Genomic DNA, 24,476 nt, shown 5'->3' with positions numbered 1-24,476 from the left:
ATTTGGTCAGTTAGGTTTTTGAAGCTCAGTACTTGAATAAATCTACTTGACTCCACAGTATTCACAGAAAACACTTTGGTGCTCCGAGACAATAAATAAATGATAAATAGATTTTTGGTATCAAAACTAGACTAGACCATGGCATGGCTCAATCCTTGATCATCGCCTGTTGCCTCCTTCTCAAAAGGAACTCTCACTTTAGAGATATAAGCGGCAGCCCACACTCAGGCGACGCATGTTGTAAGACGCGGAACAGACGTCAGCGCCGCGCCGCCCGAATGCCCTGTATACAAAATGTACTATAGAGATGTTTTTAAAATTACACTCGGGCGGCGCAGTGCTGACGTCCAATTCGCGTCTTACGACGTGCGTGGCCTGAGTGTGGATAGTCCCTTAGGATTAGGTCGCAAACCGGTTAAATTACTTGCAGCAAAGTAAAAAAGCCACTACATTAACTAACCATATGTTAAAGTTGAAATGTACATGTATCTTACCAAAATTGACAACATCAAAGACTTTGAGTGTCTTCTCTGGAGAAGCGGTGCATAGCAGGGAGCCGGTGCTGTTGGCCGCTATGTCGCTGATGGTGGTGAGATGGCAGCGGAAATGCTTCACAAACTCTATGCCTTCCTCCTGAAATAGCACCATGTAACGGTTCAACACATTTTAACCATATATACAATGAAATGAGGTTTGCAATAAGTGTGAAAAGTAGGTTAACATTCAAAATTTCGCCAAATGGACGCAAACTAGTACTGGATAGAAATTAAAATACTAGCCTAATTAGAAGCGTTACAATGCATGTCATAATACTATAGACAAGTACCTGTTTCTTCCAAAATTTGAGGTGTCCATCTTGACTGGCTGTGACTATGAAGTCTGTTTTGGTGACTACAACATGCGAGACCACATCTCTGTGCATGTAACTCCGCTCGTACGTCTCCGATGACGGCAGATTGTCCAAATATAATGACTCAAACTCCAGAACTGAAGAAAACATCAAAAAATTCACGATTATCACTTAGAATGATCACAAAATTTCACAAGTTCTCGAAACTCTCTATGAAACTCGAGGGTTAAATACTGCAAAATACCTTTTCTTTTCTTTGGTTTGGCTACAGCAGCCTCTGAAGGCATAGGGCCGATCCAAGCGTCGGCATCTTCCGATTCCTCAGCTTTCTCTGGACTAGCCGGCCTCTTTTCCGCAGACATGGTTTATGAGTATTTTTATGCTTTATATGAGCTATAAGATAAAGTATGTTTTAATAAATTATTATAACTAAGCGTATGTAATTAGAGCCGAAACCGAAACACGGGCGAAAAACATAAGCAAGTTAATATGACTTTGACAAATGACAGTAATGACAGCTTTTTTTTTCAGATGTTGCATGTTGCCAGATGATATTTTTTAATTACCCTAATGAAATATGCTCATGCACTTCCACTCTAACAGTAGAAAAGGCGGTAACTTTAAAAAAACCGGCCAAGTGCGAGTCGGACTCGCCCAACGAGGGTTCCGTACAAACTTTCAATGGTTAAAATAATCATACTCATTTATTTGTAACGCCATTTTACACGTCAAGGTTTGATTTAAAAAAAAAAATCATACAACAATAATACTTAGAAAATAAATAGACAGAAGATTGAAATTACAAAAAGTTAGGCAATATTCACATAAAAAATGCACAAAAATAATTTTCTAAATTTTCTAATTCGGTAATAAAAAAATTGTCATAAATGTAGAACGGGTGCTCGACCAGCCAATTTTTTAAGCGATACTTAAAATTCGACACACTAGGCGCTTCAACCACATATTGCGGCAATTTATTATAGACGGCAGGGTCCATCACATGTGTTTGATGTGTTAATTTGTTGGATTTTGCCCAATTACGGTCGATACCTACTAACTTTCCGGCATTTCGAGTGTTGTACTTGGAACACATGTTGTTAGTGTTGTCACAGAATATATAATAGTACAAGTACAGAAGGCTCACTCCTTCGATGTTCACAAAATGCCGCCATTCTAAATTCTTACCATAATTAACAAACGGACCGCACGCGAGCAGCCAACATTGAATTTTATTGCGCCACGCGAAGGTCGTCGCCAATGAATGGGCCGCGAACTCGCGGCAGCTGACATGTACTTGTAGCGCGGCAATAGAATCGCGGCGTGAGCCACCCCTGGTTTTGTATGCTTCCAAGTTCTCTCTTACATAAATGGCTACCTGCGTGATAACTATTGCAGGCAGTGTCAGGATTCTTATATTTTAAAGAGTTCTTTGGCCGGGGTGTCTACAGGTACCTGAGCAACGATTCTGATAGCTCGTTTCTGAAAGCGAAAGACCCTCTCCCATTCAGCACAACGTCCCCAGAGCCCCGCACCGTACTGTATTAACATCTTATGGATCAATGATAGATCTGAAATAAACGAATTTTATTTTATTTTTATTTATTTTTATTAATGAATGGACAGTGGCAAAATAGGATGTCCGGGCTACTTCTGGAGCCACAGACTTTGCAACTCGACCTAAGGCAAAGCACGCACTGCCCAGACTATCACACAGTTTATCTACTTGCTGGTCCCATTTTAAGCCGTGATCAATCTTTAAACCTAGGAAAGTAGTCGTGGATGCCTGTTCAAGTATTTTCACATTAATATGAACTATCAACGGCGTGGTCATGCGGCCCGAAAGATTAAAATGCACAAAGTGAGTCTTTTTGAGATTTAAAGCTAAGCCATTGAAAATGAAAATGAAAATGAAAATGAAATATTTATTTTTCAAGTAGGCATATTACAATGCGCATATGAACGTCATTTCATGCGAACCATTGACACCGTGGCTGGCGTGGGCGACGGTCGCGCGATGCTCGCGCGACGGTGATGCGACGCATACGAAATCAAACCTTATCGCGCGACCGTCGCCCACGCAAGACACGGCGTAAGACAGCTGAGTTGTCGTTTTATTCAAGGCTCGCTGAAGACTTTCAGACGTTGGTGCAGTAAATATAGCAGCAACATCATCGGCGTACATTAAATGTTGGCAGCCTGTATCGCAACCGGTAGGTCGTTGAGGAGAAGTGAAAAGTATGTTAGATACTGACGATCTTTGCGCTACGCCCATAGTTGCCTCTGAGGGATCTGATCTTATTTTTTCACTATCCCCTACCACATTGGTACTCATATAAGACTTGTCTAGAAGTACAGTATAATAAAGAGTACTATCGTACAGTATGGCCACCCTCGCTCCCCGCTGAAAGTGCCGCCAACTCCCTCTCGGTTACCTCACAGTTACCGCCTGTCAGAAACACGAACAGTCGACCTGTCATATTTCACTCATACAAGCATAGTACGTTCACCTACACGAGCTAAGACTGTGTGCTAGGATTGCGCCTCTTTCAATATATTTGTGAGTGTGTTTAGTAAAACGTCCCACTTTGTCGGTTACCATTAAGGCGAGATTTACTTGTATCTTCATATGAATAAACTGACAGAGCGGCTTTATAGCAATCGACAAAGTGGGACGTTTTTCCGTGCACACTCACATTTGATCGCCAGTGTCCGAGGTGTGCTAGAAGCAAAGAAGATCGAGTATTATAGAGATGTAGAATCAAAGTAAAATGTGTAATCACAGTGCATAGACTGCCATCTCTCGACACAGGCTTAAGACTTTTGAACCTCAGTTTTGACAATTTGGCCCATATTCTTAGCTTGATATGTTTTAAAATGTCAAATATTAATATTAGCGCCATCTAGCTGAGCGTACCCTTCTTCTGTATGGTACTGAGGTAAGTACGTTTTTTTCATAGACTTTACCTGTCTATACGGAGTTATATATGTCTTTGGCTAGAAGTATAGGTACTCTAATGAGCATTATTGTATTTAGCGCCATCTCTCGGCAAAATTTACTAAGTAATTTACGCGACTTGAGACTCGTGCGAACCTTTAGGCATGGAAAGTCACATAAAAAGTTGTCGAAACTAATAATATAGATGGCGCTGCATTTGAATATCTTGACTGATAACTCTAATACTAAATTGAATATACTCTAAGGTAGAGCAGAGTCTAACTGCGGACGTACCTCCGCTTTACAAAAGACCGCGGTCAAATAGGACTAGACCTTACTCATTGTTGTGTTCCTGCCGGTGAGTAAGGCAGCCAGAGCTCAACGAGGGTGCGGTATGCTGACGACGGGAGAACCTACGGAACTAATTAGGACAATAGATTGTCCTTTGAGTCGTCGGCACCCAGGCCCCTTCTAAGAACAGGTTTGTATAAGTTTCTAATGAGTCGAGTCGGCAACGCACATGTGCCACTCCTTGAGTGGCAGGCGTCCATAGGTTACAATGACCGCTTTCCATCAGGCGGTCCGTGTGCCTGTTTGCCACCTACGTGGTACAAGAAAAAAACTCTCGACGAATTCATCTTAAACATTAAAAACTATATCAAAATCGATTGATTCGTTCGGGAGCTACGATGCCACAGACAGACAGACATGTCATTGATACTCCGTCGTTTTTGCGTCGGTGGTTAAAAACAAGAAACCTCCTTGAAAACTATAATAAAACACAACTTTCTATGAAAATTGCCCTGTCAATACATTTTTGAAATAACAAAATTTGTAAAAAAGCAGTCTATCCTATTTCCACTTCACGATGAAGTAATAAATAAGCAAAGGCCCAGCAGAAGGCCACTCCAGCTATTTCAACCTATGCAAAAGCTGAAAGTGTCAAAGTCAAATGCATACCATATGGCTATAAAAATAATCATGTACCTGATGAGTTCAAAACCCTGCCAACATGCCAATTTGAAAAAAAAATGTATAAGTGGCTACTGCAAAAATGTTTTTACTCGGTACAAGAACTTTTTGAATGACTTTGCTGATTATGTTAACTACCGCTACCGCTGCACTATATACAATAATTTTGGAATGTTTATATTGTGTTGATTATGATTAATGTTAATTTTATGCCATATTATCTTATTGCTGTATTTTATTCAATAATTTCAGAATGATTATTATGTTATGTTAGGTACTTAATTGATTATGATAATTTTATGTTACATTATTTTCCCCTTCAACTTCATGTAAATATTTCTACGCCGTTGCATGCCGGCAGAATATGCTGTTCTAACACCTATTTTACTAACCAAAACTGTACCATATTCTCAGAAATAAATGATTATGATTATGATTATAAATTGGTCAAGTGCGAGTCGGATTTCGACATTTCCATACAAAAAGGTCATGAGCGCCTGACGATATGTTATAGCAACGTACACTAAATTTGAGTTATAAGATTTTACGTATATTTTGGAAACTATAAGAGATAGAGCAAAATGGACTTCAGATTTTGGTTGTCGGTGGCACAATTTTTTTGTTTTCGTATATATACACCTTTTTTTGGACCTATGTGGGCAATATTATGGTCAGTGAAGTTCTAAACGGTCTTAAGCGCCTCCTTTTTAGTACGAACTTAAGTCATTTTGCAAATGAAATTTTTTTTAACAATTTCTAAAACAAAACGAAACAGAAATGAATTTTTTTATACCTGTCCAACGCGCTTACACAATTTAAGACGTTTAGTAACTACTTGCAGCGGCAGTGAGTGAAATTCGTAATCTGAGTTTTTTTCTCTTAAGTCCGACTTACGCTTGACTGTAGATTTCTAATAGGTTTTCCTGTAATCTACAGGTAGAGGGCTATCTCGTGTATTTTTTTGAAAATTTTTTTCTAAGTAGTTTCGGAGATAAGGGGGGGGGAATGGTCATTTTTTGCTTATTTTCTTAAATTACTTCTAAATGACCATAATAAAAAAATATAAAAAAAATATATTTCGGATGCTGATAAAATGCTCTTTCATTTGATATGTAACACAATATAGTTTTAATAACTTTAATTTTTAATTTTCAATTTTACCCCCCAAAAGTGACCCCTGTGATTAAATTTCATTTAATTAAATTACATGTCCGTCTTTGGGCCACAGGTTTACATACGTATGCCAAATTTCAAGTAAATCTGTGAAGTAGTTTCGGAGAAATCGGCTTCGACAGAGGGACAGACAGACACGCGAGTGATCCTATAAGGGTTCCGTTTTTCCTCTTTGAGGTACGGAACCCTAATAATAATTCCGAAGAATTGACTAACAATAGCAGACTAATTAATTCAAAATAAATGAATATGAATACTTGAGGCATTGTACCAAGAATGGAATTGTTCCTCGCTGTATCGCAATGCTTATGTTGCGATGTCCGAGAAAGTCACCGACTACTGCAAAGAGTATTAAATCACTACGTTTTAACCGACTCTTCAATCACCAGTTACATTAACCAGACGCTTCTTGATTTCAGCTAAAAAAACCATGCGTGCGCTGGCACCCATTAACCTAGGAAAAAGCTAATTAGTCCCTTGGTTGGGGATAATTATTTTGGTCTAGTAAAACCACCACAGACAACCGATTTTCGGTTTGTTCAAAATTTGACAGAAGTGTAAAAAACGCCTTTGTTGTTTATGGTTTTTCGTTTTTATAAACTTCGAGTGGTGTCTATGGCGAAAATGTCTTTTACGAATTCGTAGTGATGGTGGCTGGCTTCCTTGCAGACGACGCGTCATAAAATTGCAGCTAATTTGTTAATTCAAGAGAAATTTTGGTCGACTAACGATCTAAATAATAGTGATTTAAGTGTTTTTGAAGTTACACACACAATCGGTAAGTGCTAAGGGTCTTAATCATTCTAAAATCGCGCGCTACCGGTACCTCTACACGTGGTTTGGCCACTGTCGCGCGTACGTACTTTCCAACTGTATTTTTTTATGTACATTGTAACATTCTGTCGATTTTGTGTGATTCCACTGTATTTTAAGTGAAATTTTCTCATTATTAGATTTGCCGCGTTATGTTTAGTAGGTTGTTTATTGAACGTGGTCAAGTTTGACAAGTACTGGCTTTCTGACACACATCTTGACACGGTAATTAGTTGTGAAATGTGTTGCTTTTCGTCTTTTTCCGTATTTATACACTGATAATGAAGAAAGATATCGTGAATAAGATCCTCATGTTGACTTAAGTTGAGTCGTACATCGACTTTTCACCTTGCCGTCGGCATGTCGTGGCGACTTTTCTCTTTTTCCTCTATTGGTTATGACGCATCAATGTACTGTGAACCGCTCGAGAAATCGTATAAATACACGACGTAAGTGTACTGTGAATATTCATCAAAAGGCACTTGTTACAAGTGAGATGTTTGAGGTTACTTTATAGGCCACAAACCTGTTAGCCAATGTACTGAGATAGCAAGTAGTTAAGAATCTTGTGAGATTGTGATATCTCCCGCATTCGACATTGATAGAGAAACTCGAATGTATAAAGCTACATAAATAACAACTCTTTAGATAGGTAATTTAAAAGCAATTTGTAATGTTAACTTGGATATTTTCTGGAGTTCTGTAATATAGTTTCTGTGCTTTAGGAAATCCTACATAGTTACACTATGGGCATTAGTATTAGAATAATTGATACACTTATCAGTAATATGTCAGAAATTTTAACTTTCTACACTGCATTCTATGGATGTAGATAAAATTCTCACATAAATTCACTTGTATCACAAAATCTTAATTAAAGTCTGCCTAAATTCTCATTACAAATTCCCGTTCACATTGTATGTCGGCTAGTAAGGTGTTCTCAAGCTTTATATTATCCATTTAGGTACCTACATGAAAAACCTGCCGTAAATATTTCTGGTTTGATAATAATAACCGATATAGACATTAGAACTTTTTGGACATTTAAGGTTATCACCATACTAACACAAGTTGTGTAAACTTAACCTAATTTCTTGAACAAAAATGTAAAATGTTGGAAAAGGCAGGAATTTTTAAAACTGGCTATTCTAAAATACAGTTAGGCCTAAATAACTTACTGACCCAAATAATGAGATCAATTTAGAAAGTAAATGTAATAAAATTGTCCATGGTATGGCATGACCAACCCGAGTTAGGAGGAATATGAGAAAGTTTTAATCTTGTCAATTTGTTTTATTTTACATTTATTGGAAGATCACATGAACTATGTTCTTTGATTATAGTTGGATATGAATGATTCATGTTGATAAAAAAAGAATTGCAAGTGTGTTTGTGTAGTTTGTAAGGTTTTTAAATTTCTGAGTTTCTGACTATTGGTAGACAATAACTTCAGTTTTAAATTTTTTTGAATACTATTCTAACTATTCAGAGGTACTTACTTAAATTATCTTTCTTATGATAAGTTTTCTTTATTATGTGTATATCATATAATAATTATATAGCAAATCAAGCTGCTTTGTTATCAGTGGTATACTTGGTCAGGGTCATTGTAACATAGTGATATCATAGATCTTGTACCTTCATAATTATAATATAGAGAAACATCCAATAGATAGATAATATAATGCATTTAAAATTGTTACCGCTATAGTTGCTCATGAAATAAAATTATGGAAACTGATCAAATCGTGTAATAAAAAGAAACCGGCCAAGAGCGTGTCGGGGCACGCTCAGTGTAGGGTTCCATAGTTTTCTGTATTTTTCTCAAAAACTATTGAACCTATCAAGTTCAAAACAATTTTCCTAGAAACTCCTTATAAAGTTCTACTTTTGTGATTTTTTTCATATTTTTTAAACATATGGTTCAAAAGTTAGAGGGGGAGGGGACACACTTTTTTTTCCCTTAGGAGCGATTATTTCCGAAAATATTAATATTATCAAAAAACGGTTTTAGTAAACCCTTATTCATTTTTAAATACCTATCCAACAATATATCACACGTTGGGGTTGGAATGAAAAAAATATCAGTCCCCACTTTACATGTAGGGGGGGTACCCTAATAAAACATTTTTTTCCATTTTTTATTTTTGCAATTTGTCGGCGTGGTTGGTATACATATTTCTACCAAATTTCAGCTTTCTAGTGCTAACGGTTACTGAGATTATCCGCGGACGGACGGACGGATAGACAGACACGTAGTTGACTACGGAACCCTAAAAAAATATAATAAATTGTAAATTCACTATACATAGCGATTTAATCCGTTTCCATAGTTTTATTTCATAATGCATTTAATAGCATAAATGTTAAAATACTTGGGATAGATATACAAACATCTGTTTAATAATCATGGTAAATAATTAAAGCCTATACTTTGTACTATACTAGTTTCTATAAGCAATGTAACCATTATTAGACACACTCCTTGGTGTAGTGATTGATTGGACCTGTGTTGAAAATAGTCACAAAATGTGAAAGAAGACTTTTTTTATGTTTATAGCTGGGGTTTAACTATTTGATCCCAGCCTTTTTGGTTTAAGCCCTCGTACCCTTAGACACGGATCCGTGCGTGGGAATTTTAATCTATTGCTTTAAATGTCAAGGTCACTATTTCAATGACCAAAATTCTCAGGCCGCATACGAGGGGTTAAGTCTTGCTGGAAGCTGTGTATAATCCTTGAATTTAATGCTTTCAAACATTTATAGATATAAGCACGTTTATAGATATGTTTAATTTTTTTTAATGCAAATTATAATTTTATTCTTCATAAAAATCATAAATGTAACCTACAACACGACACAAAATTTATTAGAAAACATAAATGGAAACCTTCAACCATTTCAATATCTTTCCAGCAATGAGTTCAAGCGTATGCTACAAATGCAACCGGACGGGGCACTTCGCCCGCGAGTGCACCGCCGGGGGCGTGCAGACGCGCGACGCCGGCTTCAGCCGCCAGCGCGAGAAGTGCTTCAAGTGCAACCGCACCGGACACTTCGCGCGCGACTGCAAGGAGGAGGCCGACCGCTGCTACAGGTAGAGTTTTTCTTTTCATCCTCTCTTAACTTGAATGATATTTACTGTGGATTGGGTGGATACTTGAGCTCTTCTCTTCAACCTGAAAATGTAAGACTTACACTTACATCACCAACTGACAACTGATTCAAGGGGTGAGCAGTTTATGCCATCTCCACATTTCTCTCTTGCTCTTTCTCCAATGGAGGCATCAACTTCTTGCGGTTTTCGAATGTTTGTAAAAGGACCCTGAAAGATTATTTTTATATCCTCTTAAAAACAATGTGGAACAAAATCGTGAGAAGTGTTAATTTAATTTCTTATCACATCGTAAATTTTAATATGTAGGTATTTATTCCGAACAGTACGCACAATGTTCTCAAATCTTCGCGCGTTATCACTTCACAAGATATGTAAATAACCGAGAATATACTCCTTGCAGTTGCAACCTTGTCGAATTATCGGTTTAAAAATAACATTGACATTGTCTTCGATAAAGGACGAAACAGCGAGAGGTTATCGACCTACTTTAGTAGACTTAATTTTGATAGGCTTATTAATGCATGCCACAAGTAATGCTTTTAGTTGACCCCTTATTTGAAGGATAGGCACAGAATATATAATAGTACAAGTACAGAAGGCCCACTGCTTTGATGTTTACGAAATGCCGCCTTTTTAAATACCTACAAAATTCTTACAAAGAAACGAGCCGCACGTGCGCGGCGTCCGGTGATAGGGTTACCTATGGATTTTAACGAATTAATACTCATATAAAATGTTATACTATTATATTCAAGTCTTGGGTACTTTCTAGGTATATATACTGTATTTATATATTTTTGTTCAAGTTCCAACATCAAAAGCCTTATTGAACTTTTCCGTGGGACTTAATCAGTAGTAAATCTGTGTAAGAATGTCCTATGGTATTTATTTTATTCAATATGTCTATTTAACTAAGTATTATTAGCCATTCCACACGTGGACATCGCTTAAAAAAACCTCGCGACGTAAAGTAACAATAGAAAGTGCGAACATGCATTCCGCGAGAACGCGCGCCACCCCTGAGTAGGCCGCAAACTCGCGGCCGCCAGGATGTACTTGTAGCGCGGCGATAGAATCGCCGAGTGAGCCGCCCCTGGGATAGGCAAGGTCAGGTAAACCATACAATATACTAGAGAATTATATGTATAGTAAAAAGGATAAGGCATACAATACACATGTGGTTTGATCGAGCCATACATCAGTAGCATAAAGCTAGGAACACACTACGCGGACGTCCGTCGTGAATCGACCGCGGACGGGAATCTGGACAATGGAAATACACATAACCGTGCAAACTATCGGTCGACGGACGCGGACGTGGCCTTGAGCGCACGGACGTCCGATCGAAATCTGGCTCGCTGGATGTTTTGTTCCGTGCACACTGATCGGTCGCGTCCGCGGTCGATTTACGACGGACGTCCGCGTAGTGTGTTCCTAGCTTAAGTATTTCTAATCTAATTAAACCTATCCGCGGCTGGTAGTTAATACACGTTTTACATCTAATCTTAATAATCATTGCAACTAAAATTGGGGGTGACTAGAGGGATATTGCGACAAAATACTTGCGTGGGGCGAGGGGCTGATTCAGTCGGTGACCTTGGCCTATGGTTAAGACGGCGATATCCGCACGTGTTCGCTGTCACGTTTTAATGAAATTGCGAGTTGTTCAGCCTGTGCCAAAACAATGAGTAATTTAAAATACTTTGAGACGACATTTCCCTTATTCGTATATTTTAATTGCTCGATGGTTATTTCGTCATCATCTTGTTCATAAAAATTTACTGTATACCTAAATACTAAAAACTAAACTAATCTAAACTTGTGCTTTTTTCAATCAAAAGAGAACTTATTGTCAGTTGTCAATAAGGTGCTATATCGTAATAGTTTAAATATGAAATCAATATTATCCACAACCGACAATTATCCACACATTTGATTGAAAACGACACGTGTTGTTCATTTACTTATTGCTATTTGTTCATGCTAGTCTAAAGCGCGCGATCCACAGCAAACATGCGAGCGCTCTTAGACCTGAATAAATATGAACCCCACCACACCACAAGTAGGCTGTTTACTTGCGGTTTTCCACTAGGCATATAATATGTATAAACATTACATAATACATAAATCAGCCCAGGACAAGCAATCAAGAACTTGAATATGATAGCGTTGATTGCCAGCAACAACCACAATACCTACCTACCTTTTAAGTCGTGTTTAAGCGGCATAAAATTGCATACATTCTATTACGACCCTTATTAACAGCAATAAAGTCAAATCTGCCATACAAACCACTCTTGACACACAATTTTACTGTCTCGAAAAAATACGTCAAAATATCTTAAAATACTATATATTTTTGTTCAATCCTCTAACTATATTCCCTTCATTTGCGTTAGGACCAACATGGGTTGCTTTATACGCTAGCTGTATATTCAGATAATAACTTAGTGTGTGCCTCGTTAACGTTTTGAATTTGTTTTCAGATGTAACGGCACAGGGCACATAGCGCGCGAGTGCGCGCAGAGCCCGGACGAGCCGTCGTGCTACAACTGCAACAAGACGGGCCACATCGCGCGGAACTGCCCCGAGGGCGGCCGCGACTCGTCGGGCCAGACGTGCTACAACTGCAACAAGGCGGGACACATCAGCCGCAACTGCCCCGACGGCACCAAGACCTGCTACATGTGCGGCAAGCCCGGCCACATCTCGCGCGACTGCGACGAGGCCGAGCGGAACTAACCGAGGCGAGCTCCCGGTGTCGCGCACCACCCGCAGGGCGGCCACCGCACTTATATAATATTACGAAACTATGTATATTATGATGCCACGCACGGACGATAAGCAAAGGACGAGATACGATATCGTATGACCACTACTGATGAAATTAACGCAACGGAATTACAAATCGGATACAGAAATGGACAGACTGAGGAGTATGATTTAATGTTGACTTGTATATAGGTCTCCGAGCGGCCGGCGGCCGTGGCTAGAGTAATGTTTGTTCTGCACGTGATCGAGTTATTGTGTTTTTAAATCATTTAATAATCGTGATTGAACTATTGATGAGGTAGCGTTACAGTTTTTAGCATTACAGAGTATATATTTAATATATTTTGTACAGATTTTTTTGTCAAAAGATAAATTGGATGCTGGCGTACCATGACTTTTCACTGAGGAGGAGAGGAGATCCCGGGAGAGGCCTGACCCCTGTTCGTCCCGTTTCTAGTTAGTTGTGCTGCTGTGGTTTGACAACTCTACTTTTCACTCTGTGATAATTAATTACTTTAATCAATCCTTTGTTTATGAGGTCCTGCTTACTTGTGGAGAATTCAGTGGTTAATTAGAATTTCATCAATCAGAATATTTTTTATTTTGTTATCCCGGTCATTATGACCATGTACCTATTACACAAGTTACTGTATACTTGTTTAGCTTAACATGGGAGATAATGAAATAAAAATCTTGCCTTATTCTATCAAGTTTTCTATCTCCCTCATCTGACTTTTATATTAATTATATCTTGGACTATACACGACAAGACTTACCAGTACTATTAGTATTCAGCTTTCTGGGCTAACCAACTTTTAGACCCACTCGTTTTGCTTCCCTTATTTAGGTCATATTCCCATTATCCTCAGACCTCAACATACAATTTACAGCTTGGCAAAAAAGGGGTAGAAATTAAAAAGTAATCAATGGAAGTAAGAAAATGGGGCGACACTACAATGTTGCCACTTTAATTTCTACTCTTTATTTTGCGACACTACGTTTTGGGCCACGTGGTACCCACTGTCGTAAAACTTCTGAGGTCCCAGATGGCTACTTATGCCTATGCCTACATTCTAACAAAAATATATGAGAAAACTTAATTTAAGTGGAATGAGTCAAATAATAATGATGGGTCTAAAATTTGTTTTGCTCTTCCAAGTTAGTGAATGGATGCTTGTAGTCCATTTATTTTGCGATTATGCTACTCATTAGTGAGGCCTGTGAAAGAAATGTTCTGTATTAAAATCTTTGCCCATGAAATCAACATGAAAATCATAAAAATCGTGATTTGAAGTTTACTTCAAACCGAATTTTGAGACCCGGGCACTCGATTTCTTGATCCTTTAAAGCTAGGAACATATTACGCGGACGTCCACCGTCGCGCGACCGCGGACGTGGATCTAGACAATGAAGCTAGGAACACACTACGCGGACGTCCGTCGTGAATCGACCGCGGACGGGAATCTGGACAATGAAATTACACATAACCGTGCAAACTATCGGTCGACGGACGTGGCCTTGAGCGCATGGACGTCCGTTCGAAATCTGGCTCGCTGGATGTTTTGTTCCGTGCACACTGTTCGGTCGCGGTCGCGGTCGTTTTACGACGGACGTCCGCGTAGTATGTTCCTAGCTTAAACCGTGCTAACTATCGGTCGTTGGTCGTGGACGTGGCCTTGAGCGCTCGGACGTCCGATCGAAATCTGGCTCGCTGGATGTTTTGGTCAGCCGAAAGCCACGTCCCGAAGACCGTGCACACTGATCGCGGACGTCCGCGTAGTAGTATGTTCCTAGTATAATGATCTTCACTACTACGCTCATGAACGATAATAGAATTGAAAACGAATAGTGTGCGTGTGGATTGAGTGAGCACCCTCCGAAAATAAAATAAAAACATTCTGATAGTTAATACTACTAAACTCTCAATGTTTGTCACTCGTATATCCATACTAATATTATAAATGGGAAAGTGTGTGTGTCTGTTTGTTTGTCCGTCCTTCACGGCAAAACGGAGCGACGAATTGTCGTGATTTTTTTTAGTGTTGATAGTATATGATAGTTGAAGGGATGGATGGAGAGTGACAGGCTACTTTTTGTCTCTTTCTAACGCGAGCGAAGCCGAGGGCAAAAGCTAGTCAAAAACATGCATGATTTTAAACATATAAATTTAGGTACCTACGCATGTATTGATAAAACAAACGAAGATTTTGTTTATTAGACTGTTTCTTAATTTAAAATCTGCGTTTACCTGTACAGATGACTTCTTCAAATTCTGCTCCGTGAAAGATATGCCAAGTCGCACGAGATACAACAAAATTTAAACGAACACCAACAACAAACAAGTTGGCACGCATTACAAATATTAGAATCCTAAATCAGTTTAATTTTATATCTTTAGGACGCGTCGTAATCTAAATTACTAATTTTAGTCTTGTCGCCATTTTGTTCTTTCCCGCCACGCCGCGCTTCCACAGAGTATATAAAACGCCTTCTCCCATACCATAGACACGCTGTTCGTAAGGCTGGGGCTACACAAGTTCGCACTAGAGCGTTTTTCTTAATACTAGAGTTGACCATTTTCCGGTAAATACCGGTTAACGGCTAAACTGCCGGGCGTGGTGCGGCTGCGCGAGCTGTGTGCTTTGCTTTTGCCCGTCAACAAGTGAAGTAATAGGCGGTGTAACTTATTTAGTTCAATCAATTAAAGTATTTTCAATGAAATTTGTACTCTAAATAAGTTTTAAAGTTACATTTAAATAGTTCTTTCATAGTTAAGTGAAATAACAATACAAATGTGCCGGAATTCCGTGTGTTACTAACGTAAAACCAGGCGTTTCCATGGGCGTTAACTTCAGGTTAAGTCGTTGTTAATTTATTATTAAATTATAATTACGGTTAAGAACGTATTAAACCCTTTCAGGGTTGTTATTTATCGTGACAGTAGGTTAATTAATATATTAACCGATGATAAACACTTAACTGTTCGTTAAACTTATTGTTTACGTTGTCTAACGAATGTTATTTGAAACTTGAATCAAGTTTATTTTTCCTGTTACTTTGTTTATATTTTAACACATGGTTCGGTGAGAAATTAATGAACATCTTAAATAAACCTATATGGATATTAATTAACCTTAATAATTAGTACTTGTATCCTTAAATATCATAGTTATACGCATGTTATACGCATAAAAGTAGCCATCAATTCATGCATAAAATTTTTCATCTGAATGTTGATGGAGTAGTTTAGTGAATCTTATAGTTAAAGTGAAATAATTTTTGAGTAAAAATAATAGGTATTATGAGTATTATGACAATGTTAATTTTTACTGATTTTATAATGTTGTTTATACTATACATAAAAGTAAATTTGAATGTTTCTATTATTTCAAAACATGCCTTTTGTATTCTTATTAGATATTCATTTTTTAAATATGTTTGTTACAGGCAGCTAACAAAATCGGAATTATGAATCTCATATCCATATACATATCATTACTGATATTACAATGTTACGGCCAAGACTATAATCCCACATATGATCCGAGCCAACCAAATCCAACCAATGACTACTTTAACACAAACCCAAACGACCCCAGATATGATGACAAGCGATATGAAAATCCCTATGACCCTCGAAACCCAACAAACCAGTATAACAATCCGTATGACACAAGAAATCGGTACCCAGATCAGCGGTACAATCAGTTTGATAGTAGGAATGATCTAAATTACAATCAGAACAGGAATGATTTGAATTTTCCGCAAGATGTGACTCCTAGACCGGCGTGGGACATACAGAGGTCTTATAGCAGTGGCGCTAACGTGGAGCTGGAAGGACTTGTGGTGAAAGAAGCGTAAGTATAATATTCCTTTTGATTTTGTTGGTCAAATTGATTTTTCAATGGTGGGATCTCAAATTAACATCTCCTGTATTTCAATAATGTTTATCAACAAATGGAGCTTAATATATGTGTATTCCTTTGAATCAGAATTTAATTTGAATGGTTGTGTAAGTTTCCTCTGAAATAAAATAATCATCCACAGAATAAATTTTATTACTTAAGATCATTGCAAAAATTGAATAAATTGAAAAAAAAGGAGCCTTGGCTACTCTACCTACTCAAATCATACTCGCGAGCGTAGCGTCGGGCCAACTGTACAGGCAAAGCCTGACGCGACGTCGACGCGGCGTCTTTTCCCATACAGTTGGCCCGACGCTAAGCTAAAAATTAACCACCTGCAGCTTAGCCCCTAAATGGCATGTTTTTATACATAGGTTCCTGCTGTTCTACTAAACAATTCACAGATAACATCTTAAAAGTAATTAATTTACCAACAGCCCCATAAAAAAGCCCTTAAACAGTGGGTGGTGATCATAAAAACTTATTCACACCCTTATTTTCTTAAGTGTTATGACTTCAACTCAAATAGTATCCCTACATTCCCTACTGATTACTGGTGGGCCATCCTTCACATACAAAATGTGGGTATGATTGAATTTGTATCAGTCACTACTAGTCTATCCTCCTGTGTTTTGGTAGCATTTTTTTTCTGGAACCCTCTTGCTATTAGGCTAGGCTGTTTCTGCCTGGATCACCCAAAATATGCACATGTTAAATACAATTTGTAAAAAAAACAGCTTTATCAGAGAAGCAGAATTTCCTGGAATATTATAACTGGATTTTAAATTCCAGACATATGGATTGTGCAATTTCTAATGTCTGTAGTTTTGAAAAAAAAAAAATGGCTTTGATATTATTTTTGTCGAGCTTTATGATCCCAAATAAGTTTACCAATGAAGAAGTAATAATTTATCTTAAAACTTGTTCCAAATAGTAACATTTTATATTTATTGTAATTAGGGGTGTTTTTCCACAAGTTCCACAACTCGACATCATGCCGATCATGCGCCTAATTTGCTTACAAGTTGTAACATAATATGAACATCTTTCTCCCGATATTATCAAGGTCTTCCCTTCCAGCACCTACTTCATAGTCGCGTCCCGCATGGTCCGCCCTGGCCAGATATACAAGATCTCCGCGAACATACTTCGTGCTCGCATGCAGATGACGGTGCGGGCGTCTATCTCACGAGATGGAGTAGAAATGACAGATGTTAGCATGAGAGTAAAGGAGGGGGTGCCTGAGATACTTAATTTGAGGGTAAGTTCCTTTGTTTTACCATAAATAGTTGCCCCAAAGTGTAATGCCATATTGAGGTTTCGAGCGCACGTAATCGTAATACCACTACTCTCTGTGGCTGGGATTCAGACCTACAACATCCAGCTTCGTATCAACCAACAATATAGGCCATTAAAGTAGTTCATAGTCTTCAGTCTACAAGATCTCCGCGAACATACTTCGAGCACGCATGCACGCGAGTGCCTGAGATACTCAACTTGAGGGTATGTTCCTTTGTTTTGTCATAGAAAAATGTCTAGTTAATGCTATGATGCCCCAAGGTATAATGCCATATCGAGGTTTTGACTGTGTATAAGCGTAATTTACTACCTTACTGTGTGAATCCATACTAATATTATAAATGGGAAAGTGTGTGTGTTTGTCCGTCTTTCACGGGAAAACGGAGCAACGAATTGACGTGATTTTTTAAGTGGAGATAGTTGAAAGGATGGAGAGTGACATAGGCTACTTTTTGTCTCTTTCTAACGCGAGCGAAGCCGCGGGCAAAAGCTAGTGTTTAGTAAAATTAGCTTGTTTACTAAGCGTAATACGCCTGGTAAAATGATACACACAAACATGATGGATCGAGTAAATGGGGATTCGAAAATATCTAGTGAAATGAATAATTGTGATAATCATAGTAAAAAAGCTTGAATAGATATATTTTAAGCAATACATGATATAAACGTAGTTTTATTGATAATAATCGCGGTCACTGAACACTAATATTTATCAAGATCATATAGGTACATAATGTAAATATCAGAATGCTAGACAATTAATAATGTCACTGCACACATCATTTGCATATGAATAAAGATGCACAGTGATTGTTATTGGCAGTCGTCAATGTATGTCAATGGCGCATAATTAATTTAGAAAACAAGCAATAGAAATATAAATCAAGAATGATTGTTCAGTGAAGTAGTCCGACATGTAATGTAATAACCTAACCACAAAATTAAAATTTCGAAAAAAACCCCGACTGCGACATAGTGGAACGATTTTCATAAAACATGGCTAACGACACTCCCGACGAACTCAGCTTACAAACAAAAAAAAAACTAAATCTAAATCGGTTCATCCTTTCGGGAGCTACGATGCCACAGATAGACACACACACACACACACACACACACACACACACACACACACACACACACACACACACACACACACACACACACAGACAGACAAACAGACACGTCAAACCTATAACACCCCGTCGTTTTCGCGTCGCGTCGAAAGTGACTTGAGTGAGTATGCGCGGACGAAAAAACTATTTGAAATAGTGCATTACGATAGAAGTGCAGAAAATTGAAGTCCGGAAATTCGATTTTAATGTATTGCCGCTCGTTCCGAACTTCCCCTGCGCATGTGTAATGTGGGTCCGACGTTTTTCAGTACATGTGGCCAAAATTTCGACATAAGCACATAGAGTACCACATCCTGCACTAGTGCGATAAAGTAGCACCATATGTACTTTAAAAAATCTACCAAGTAATAAAGGCGACAGGTTCAATCGTAACTTCTTCGCAGGTCCCAGCGACAGCAGTTCCTGGTGACTACAAGCTCCGAATCGAAGGCTTATACCTGGACAACCCGTTCGGCGGCCGCGCCTTCGTCAACGAAACGGCTCTGACTTTCTCTCGCCGATTTATGACTATCTTCATTCAGCTGGATAAGCCGGTCTACATGCAGAGCCAGACTGGTAAGATTTCTCTACAGGTCCTAGCAGCTCCTACAAACTACGAATCGAAGGCTTATACCTGGACAACCCGTTCGGCGGCCGCGCCTTCGTCAACGAAACGGCTCTGACTTTCTCTCGCCGATTCATGACTATCTTCATTCAGCTGGATAAGCCGGTCTACATGCAGAGCCAGACTGGTAAGATTTCTCTACAGTTCCTAGCAGCTCCTACAAGCTACGAATCGAAGGCTTATACCTGGACAACCCGTTCGGCAGCCGTGCCTTCATCAACGAAACGGCTCTGACCGTCTCTCGCCGATTCATAACCATCTCAGCTGGACAAGCCTGTCTACATGCAGACTGGTAAGTGTAAAAAAACTTCAGGAGGACCATATTGCCATAAGTATGTACACATATATATTTAGGCATCTAGGAATACATTTTGCAGGTTGGTAGCAGAGTTATTTCATACCCATCAATAGTGCAACCATTACAAGTTTATTAGAGCGGCGTTACCCAACACGAGCATTTGTTGCTTACAGGGTAGCACCATCCTCTATATTATATTTCATATGCATTTTTTGAAAAAGAAAAACAATTTTGAATTTTTTTGAAATTGAATTACTTGGCTGTACATTGAATTGCCTGAGCTCGATAGACTTCTTAACTTTCTAAAAAGCTGTAAAATATGTATAATTTATCTTATGTTTGGAGCGATACCTCGTTTTAATTTAAATGTTTTCCGTTATTTGTTTGCTTCTAAACATAAATTGTACAAATGTACAATCCAAACAATCATCAATCAACTCAAGTAAATTACAACGGAAGATAAATAAAATAGCCGTAACAAAATCGCCTCACCGAAATAAGATGCACTCATTCTCATGCACCGCGTGTTTCTAATTGAGTTCGTTCACGTATCTATTTATAAATGTAATGCAACATACGGTTTTTAATTGTGATCATATGTTAAGTTGAAATTTTTATTATGCGCATTAGTAATTAGGGTACGTAGGATACGAACCGATTTAGTATCTTGTTGTAATATGGGTTAAATTTCAACTGTGTGTTTTTTTGGTTCCGTTCCGTCTTTTTCTAACATGAGAAGTTATTAAAATAACTACTTTTTATTATGACTCGAAAAATGCGATTGTGTAGACCGTATACTAAACAATCTTATGATGGTTTCGCTTTTATCGCCTACACAAGTACCTACTACCTACGCTAAATAATAAATAAATATTATAGGACCTTCTTATACAGATTGACTGAGTCCCACAGTAAGCTCAAGAAGGCCTGTGCTGTGGGTACTCAGACAACGATATATATAATATACAAATAATAGTTATATACATAAAAATAAAGTATAAAATCTTCCTTTCCCTACAGACAAGTCCTATAGACTGACCTTCGTGACTATTTTTTCTAGGTAATATTAAATACCCCAATGAACTTTCTCTGGTTTCCTTTCGGGTTGAACTGACAAAATACCGTACTTTGATACAAGTATATACTTTGACAGACAAAAATATGATTGTGGCCATGAAGTCATTAGTAACATTGAAATATGATTTTTACCTTAGTATATATATATGTAACTCTACCATCTTTTGACAGTGCGTTTCCGCGCCATCCCGATCTCGACGGAGCTGAAAGCCTTCGGGCGCGCCATCGACGTTTTCATTCTGGACCCCAACGGTCGCATCATGAAACGGTGGCTCTCAAGACAGGTGAGTAAGGGGCTCCCCAATTAATTCATCCAATATCTGGGCGACCGAGCTTCGCTCGGTTCTATTTTAATATATCACGTCTTTAGATAAAAAAAAACTCTTATAAATACAAAAACAAAAAAAAGACAAAAAACAAAAACTTAATTTCTGGCCAGGATTCGAAACCCTGACACCTACGATCTATCTGCGTACATTAGACCGACCTCGTACGACTGAGCTAAGCGGAATCATGCGCGCGCGGCGAAATTAACGACCATATTTTACGTTTACTAACGCGAAAGAAAAACTCATGAAAACTCTAAAATTCGCGTTTTCCGGGATCTAAGGCTAGATCGATTTTTCACCCCCGAAAACCCCCACATAACAAATTTCAGCGAAATCGTTAGAGCGGTTTCCGAGATCGTCGGTATATATAAATAAATAAATAAATATACAAGAATTGCTCGTTTAAAAGTATAAATATATGATAATTCAAACCTATCGGCACGGAATCGGCTCTAGCGGACCAAAAATCGCTCTTTAGTATGAACATGCGTACGCATGCGTGCAGCGACGACGACGCGTAAGCGTCATCATACTAACGAGCGATTTTTGGTTTTCAGAGCCGATTCCGTGTCGATAGGTTTGGGGAAACCCTTATGTAAGTAACTTTTACTCAAGTTTTCTTCTATCTCGATATGAGAGCATATGGACTGTGTAGTTTTTGTTACTCTAACACGAAGTGCTGGAACAGCATACCTCCTCCTATACGTAGTCGTCAGCGTAGAACGATCCCCCTTTTCCGTGACCGTTTTTGTGGTGGTTTAAGAAGAAATAGCCAAAAAAAAAACCTCTTTTAGGTAAATATGTACTAGTCGCGCTAACAAGAGCGAATCATATCGTAAAGTTACTGTAAGGTAAAAATTATGCGTAAAATGTTGTACGTTTGTTCCAATGGAGAAACGACCACTCCTATTGCCTCTTAAACGTGAACTAGAGCTGATTTACAGCATTATAAAAAAACCTAATTGAAACATCACCTTAGTCGCTTTCAATAGAAGAACTCACAAAAAAGACCGTGTCCACTTTTTAACAGATCAAAGCACTTTCCCTGAAGCCCTTTGGATTAAGTAAAAACATGTTTTTATTCAATTTACAAAAAGTGTGTAAAAAGTTAAAAACTACTTAAATTGAAAAGCTTTAAGAATGTTATTGTTAGGAGAGTGACACTGTATACCTATTTATGAACGCCTTACCCGTTTACCTACTATAGCTGACTCATAGATTTAGAATTATTAAACTAGATTGTTTAGTTAGGTCCAAAAGTGTGTCCACATGAGAGGTAATTGTTTGGGCTGGTGTCCCTCTCGCACTTGCTGACAATGTCAACATTATTCAGTGACGTCATCACTGTCATAAATTGGGGATACCAGTCAATTTTCAAAGTTACTACTAAATCTACTAACACCCAATTAAAAAGTATTTTTTAATTATACAAATCTTTGATTTACTGGCATCAAAATAATTACATTATAATTATTTTCAAATTTTTTGAAATATATCGAAACCCTAGTTTGAATATAACATTAAAATAAAATAAGAAGTTATAAAGTCAGGTAATATACAGATAAAAATACTACTAATATGGGAACCTCATTAACACTGGCAACACGTGCGAGAGGGACACCAGCCCAAACAAGGCCCTCTCATGTGGACCGTTTTCGCTAGTCTGATACGATCGACTTTCTGTTTCAGTAATAAGGTTTAATTTCGTATGGCAAAAAATGTGATTGAGCTGTCCCCTGTAAAGGTCTTTGAGCTGACTAAACGTTCATAACAGATCAAATTCTTATACAAAGCTACACGCGTTCTCAATTTCAATCCATCGAACACCTGTCTTTGTGTAACCCAAGCAAAATATCACATTTACCCATTGTCTTTCGATCGTTGTAACTTATAATGGTGGATCAGGCAGGCAATTATGGTCGCGCGATAAGTGATAAAATAGCAGGCCGTCCCTATCGCACTATTTGTAAGTGCGATAGGGACGGCCTGATATTTTATCGTCTATCGCGCGACCATGCTTCCCGTGCTGATGTACTTTTATACCTATTGATATTGATATGATTAACTCCTTGACAATACATGCGATCTAACTATGACGAATCTTTTGAACTGAAAGGGCTTCCCATATCCTCTTATGTGAGATTTTTCTATAATCGTTTTACCATCGCCAGAATAAAATAATGTCGGATTAACGTTATTTACAATGAGTATCTTGATCTGGATATATCATTGCTTTCATATTGTATAGTTTGACCAGTGATTACTCGTACTCAGGGAGTACATCTGAACGTCTGCCAAGTTACACCAGTTTGACAGGACTGGCTTCCCTCGAAGAATATATCTGGATGCAATGATATGTGTTGCCTGAATAAACATTATTCTATTCTATATAGACCGTGAATACGTTTTTTACATATAACTGTGTCAAAATATTAGGAGTTTCATATAGAAAACTCATATTATTGTCTTAGAACTCAACTCATATTGTATTATTATATGGATATTAGAATATATAAAAGAAGAAACTGACTGACTGACTGATTTACTGACATAAAACTCACAGATGAAACTGTTGGTTCTAGAGATCTCAAATTTGGCACGTAGGTTCCTTTTATGGTGTAGAGGAGCACTAAGAAAGGATAGTTACGCATATAAGGTCACGACATATCTGATTACTTGCTTTCATGTTATTAAGTTTATTAACATGTTATTTTTGTCCACAGAGTAACTTTGGTACAGTGAGCTTGCATTACCAGCTTTCAGACCAACCATTGTTCGGCGAATGGACCATCCGAGTTGAGGCTTTAGGACAGACGGAAGAAGCTCAGTTCTTGGTGGAAGAGTACTATCAGACCAGGTTTGAGGTAAGGTATAACTAAACAATGTGGTTTCCATAGTTTAATTAACTATGGAAACCACTTTAACTATAAAACTCCCGTGAAACTCAAACATATTTAAAAATATTTTAAGTGGGTAACTCACGTATTGAAGTCGATATAACGCTCGACATGTTTCGATCCATTTCCGAGTTTTTTTTTATATGGAAACGACGTTTGAACACTTGAATCATATTTGTGTTCACGGAAGAATAAAACAGAAACATGCCGTGTATATGTCTAAACCGTAAAATTAGCGTAATGAGAGAGATCCTTGAGGGTTTTTTTTTTGTCCTTTGTACGAACTCCTTTAATAAAT

At 38.1% G+C, this 24,476-nt stretch overlaps 3 protein-coding genes across 4 annotated transcripts in view; 2 read left to right on the top strand and 1 right to left on the bottom strand.

Moving 5' to 3' along the window:
- The window catches only part of LOC125234611 (peptidylprolyl isomerase domain and WD repeat-containing protein 1), a 28,602-nt gene extending 20,349 nt beyond the window's left edge, over positions 1 to 8,253 (bottom strand). The window contains exons 1-4 of one of the 2 annotated variants that reach the window (XM_048140935.1): positions 6,757 to 8,253; positions 1,095 to 1,243; positions 827 to 987; positions 495 to 633 (exon numbers count right to left, since the gene is read on the bottom strand). In XM_048140935.1, the coding sequence (XP_047996892.1) occupies positions 495 to 633; positions 827 to 987; positions 1,095 to 1,212 (418 nt within the window). In that variant the 5' untranslated portion in view covers positions 1,213 to 1,243; positions 6,757 to 8,253. Of the gene's footprint in view, positions 1 to 494; positions 634 to 826; positions 988 to 1,094; positions 1,244 to 6,201; positions 6,371 to 6,756 lie in introns of those variants that run through there. The other variant, XM_048140934.1, reaches the window with a different exon arrangement.
- On the top strand, positions 6,551 to 13,225 carry LOC125234612 (CCHC-type zinc finger nucleic acid binding protein). Its single transcript, XM_048140936.1, has 3 exons — positions 6,551 to 6,708; positions 9,660 to 9,840; positions 12,348 to 13,225. The coding sequence occupies exons 2-3, from the start codon at positions 9,662 to 9,664 to the stop codon at positions 12,601 to 12,603; spliced, it is 435 nt and encodes a 144-aa protein (XP_047996893.1). The 5' UTR covers positions 6,551 to 6,708; positions 9,660 to 9,661; the 3' UTR covers positions 12,604 to 13,225.
- Positions 13,226 to 15,263: 2,038 nt separating this feature from the next.
- LOC125234889 (CD109 antigen) overlaps positions 15,264 to 24,476 on the top strand; it is a 50,587-nt gene continuing 41,374 nt past the window's right edge. Inside the window, 6 exon segments of the mRNA XM_048141310.1 lie at positions 15,264 to 15,488; positions 16,081 to 16,490; positions 17,619 to 17,799; positions 19,357 to 19,528; positions 21,124 to 21,236; positions 24,005 to 24,145. Of these exon segments, the coding sequence (XP_047997267.1) occupies positions 16,102 to 16,490; positions 17,619 to 17,799; positions 19,357 to 19,528; positions 21,124 to 21,236; positions 24,005 to 24,145 (996 nt within the window). The 5' untranslated portion in view covers positions 15,264 to 15,488; positions 16,081 to 16,101.

This window comes from Leguminivora glycinivorella, chromosome 16 (assembly GCF_023078275.1).
Source record: "Leguminivora glycinivorella isolate SPB_JAAS2020 chromosome 16, LegGlyc_1.1, whole genome shotgun sequence".
NCBI lineage: Eukaryota > Metazoa > Arthropoda > Insecta > Lepidoptera > Tortricidae > Leguminivora > Leguminivora glycinivorella.
The sequence above is the reverse complement of the archived record's forward strand: the minus strand, read 5'-3'. Positions and strand labels throughout refer to the sequence as shown.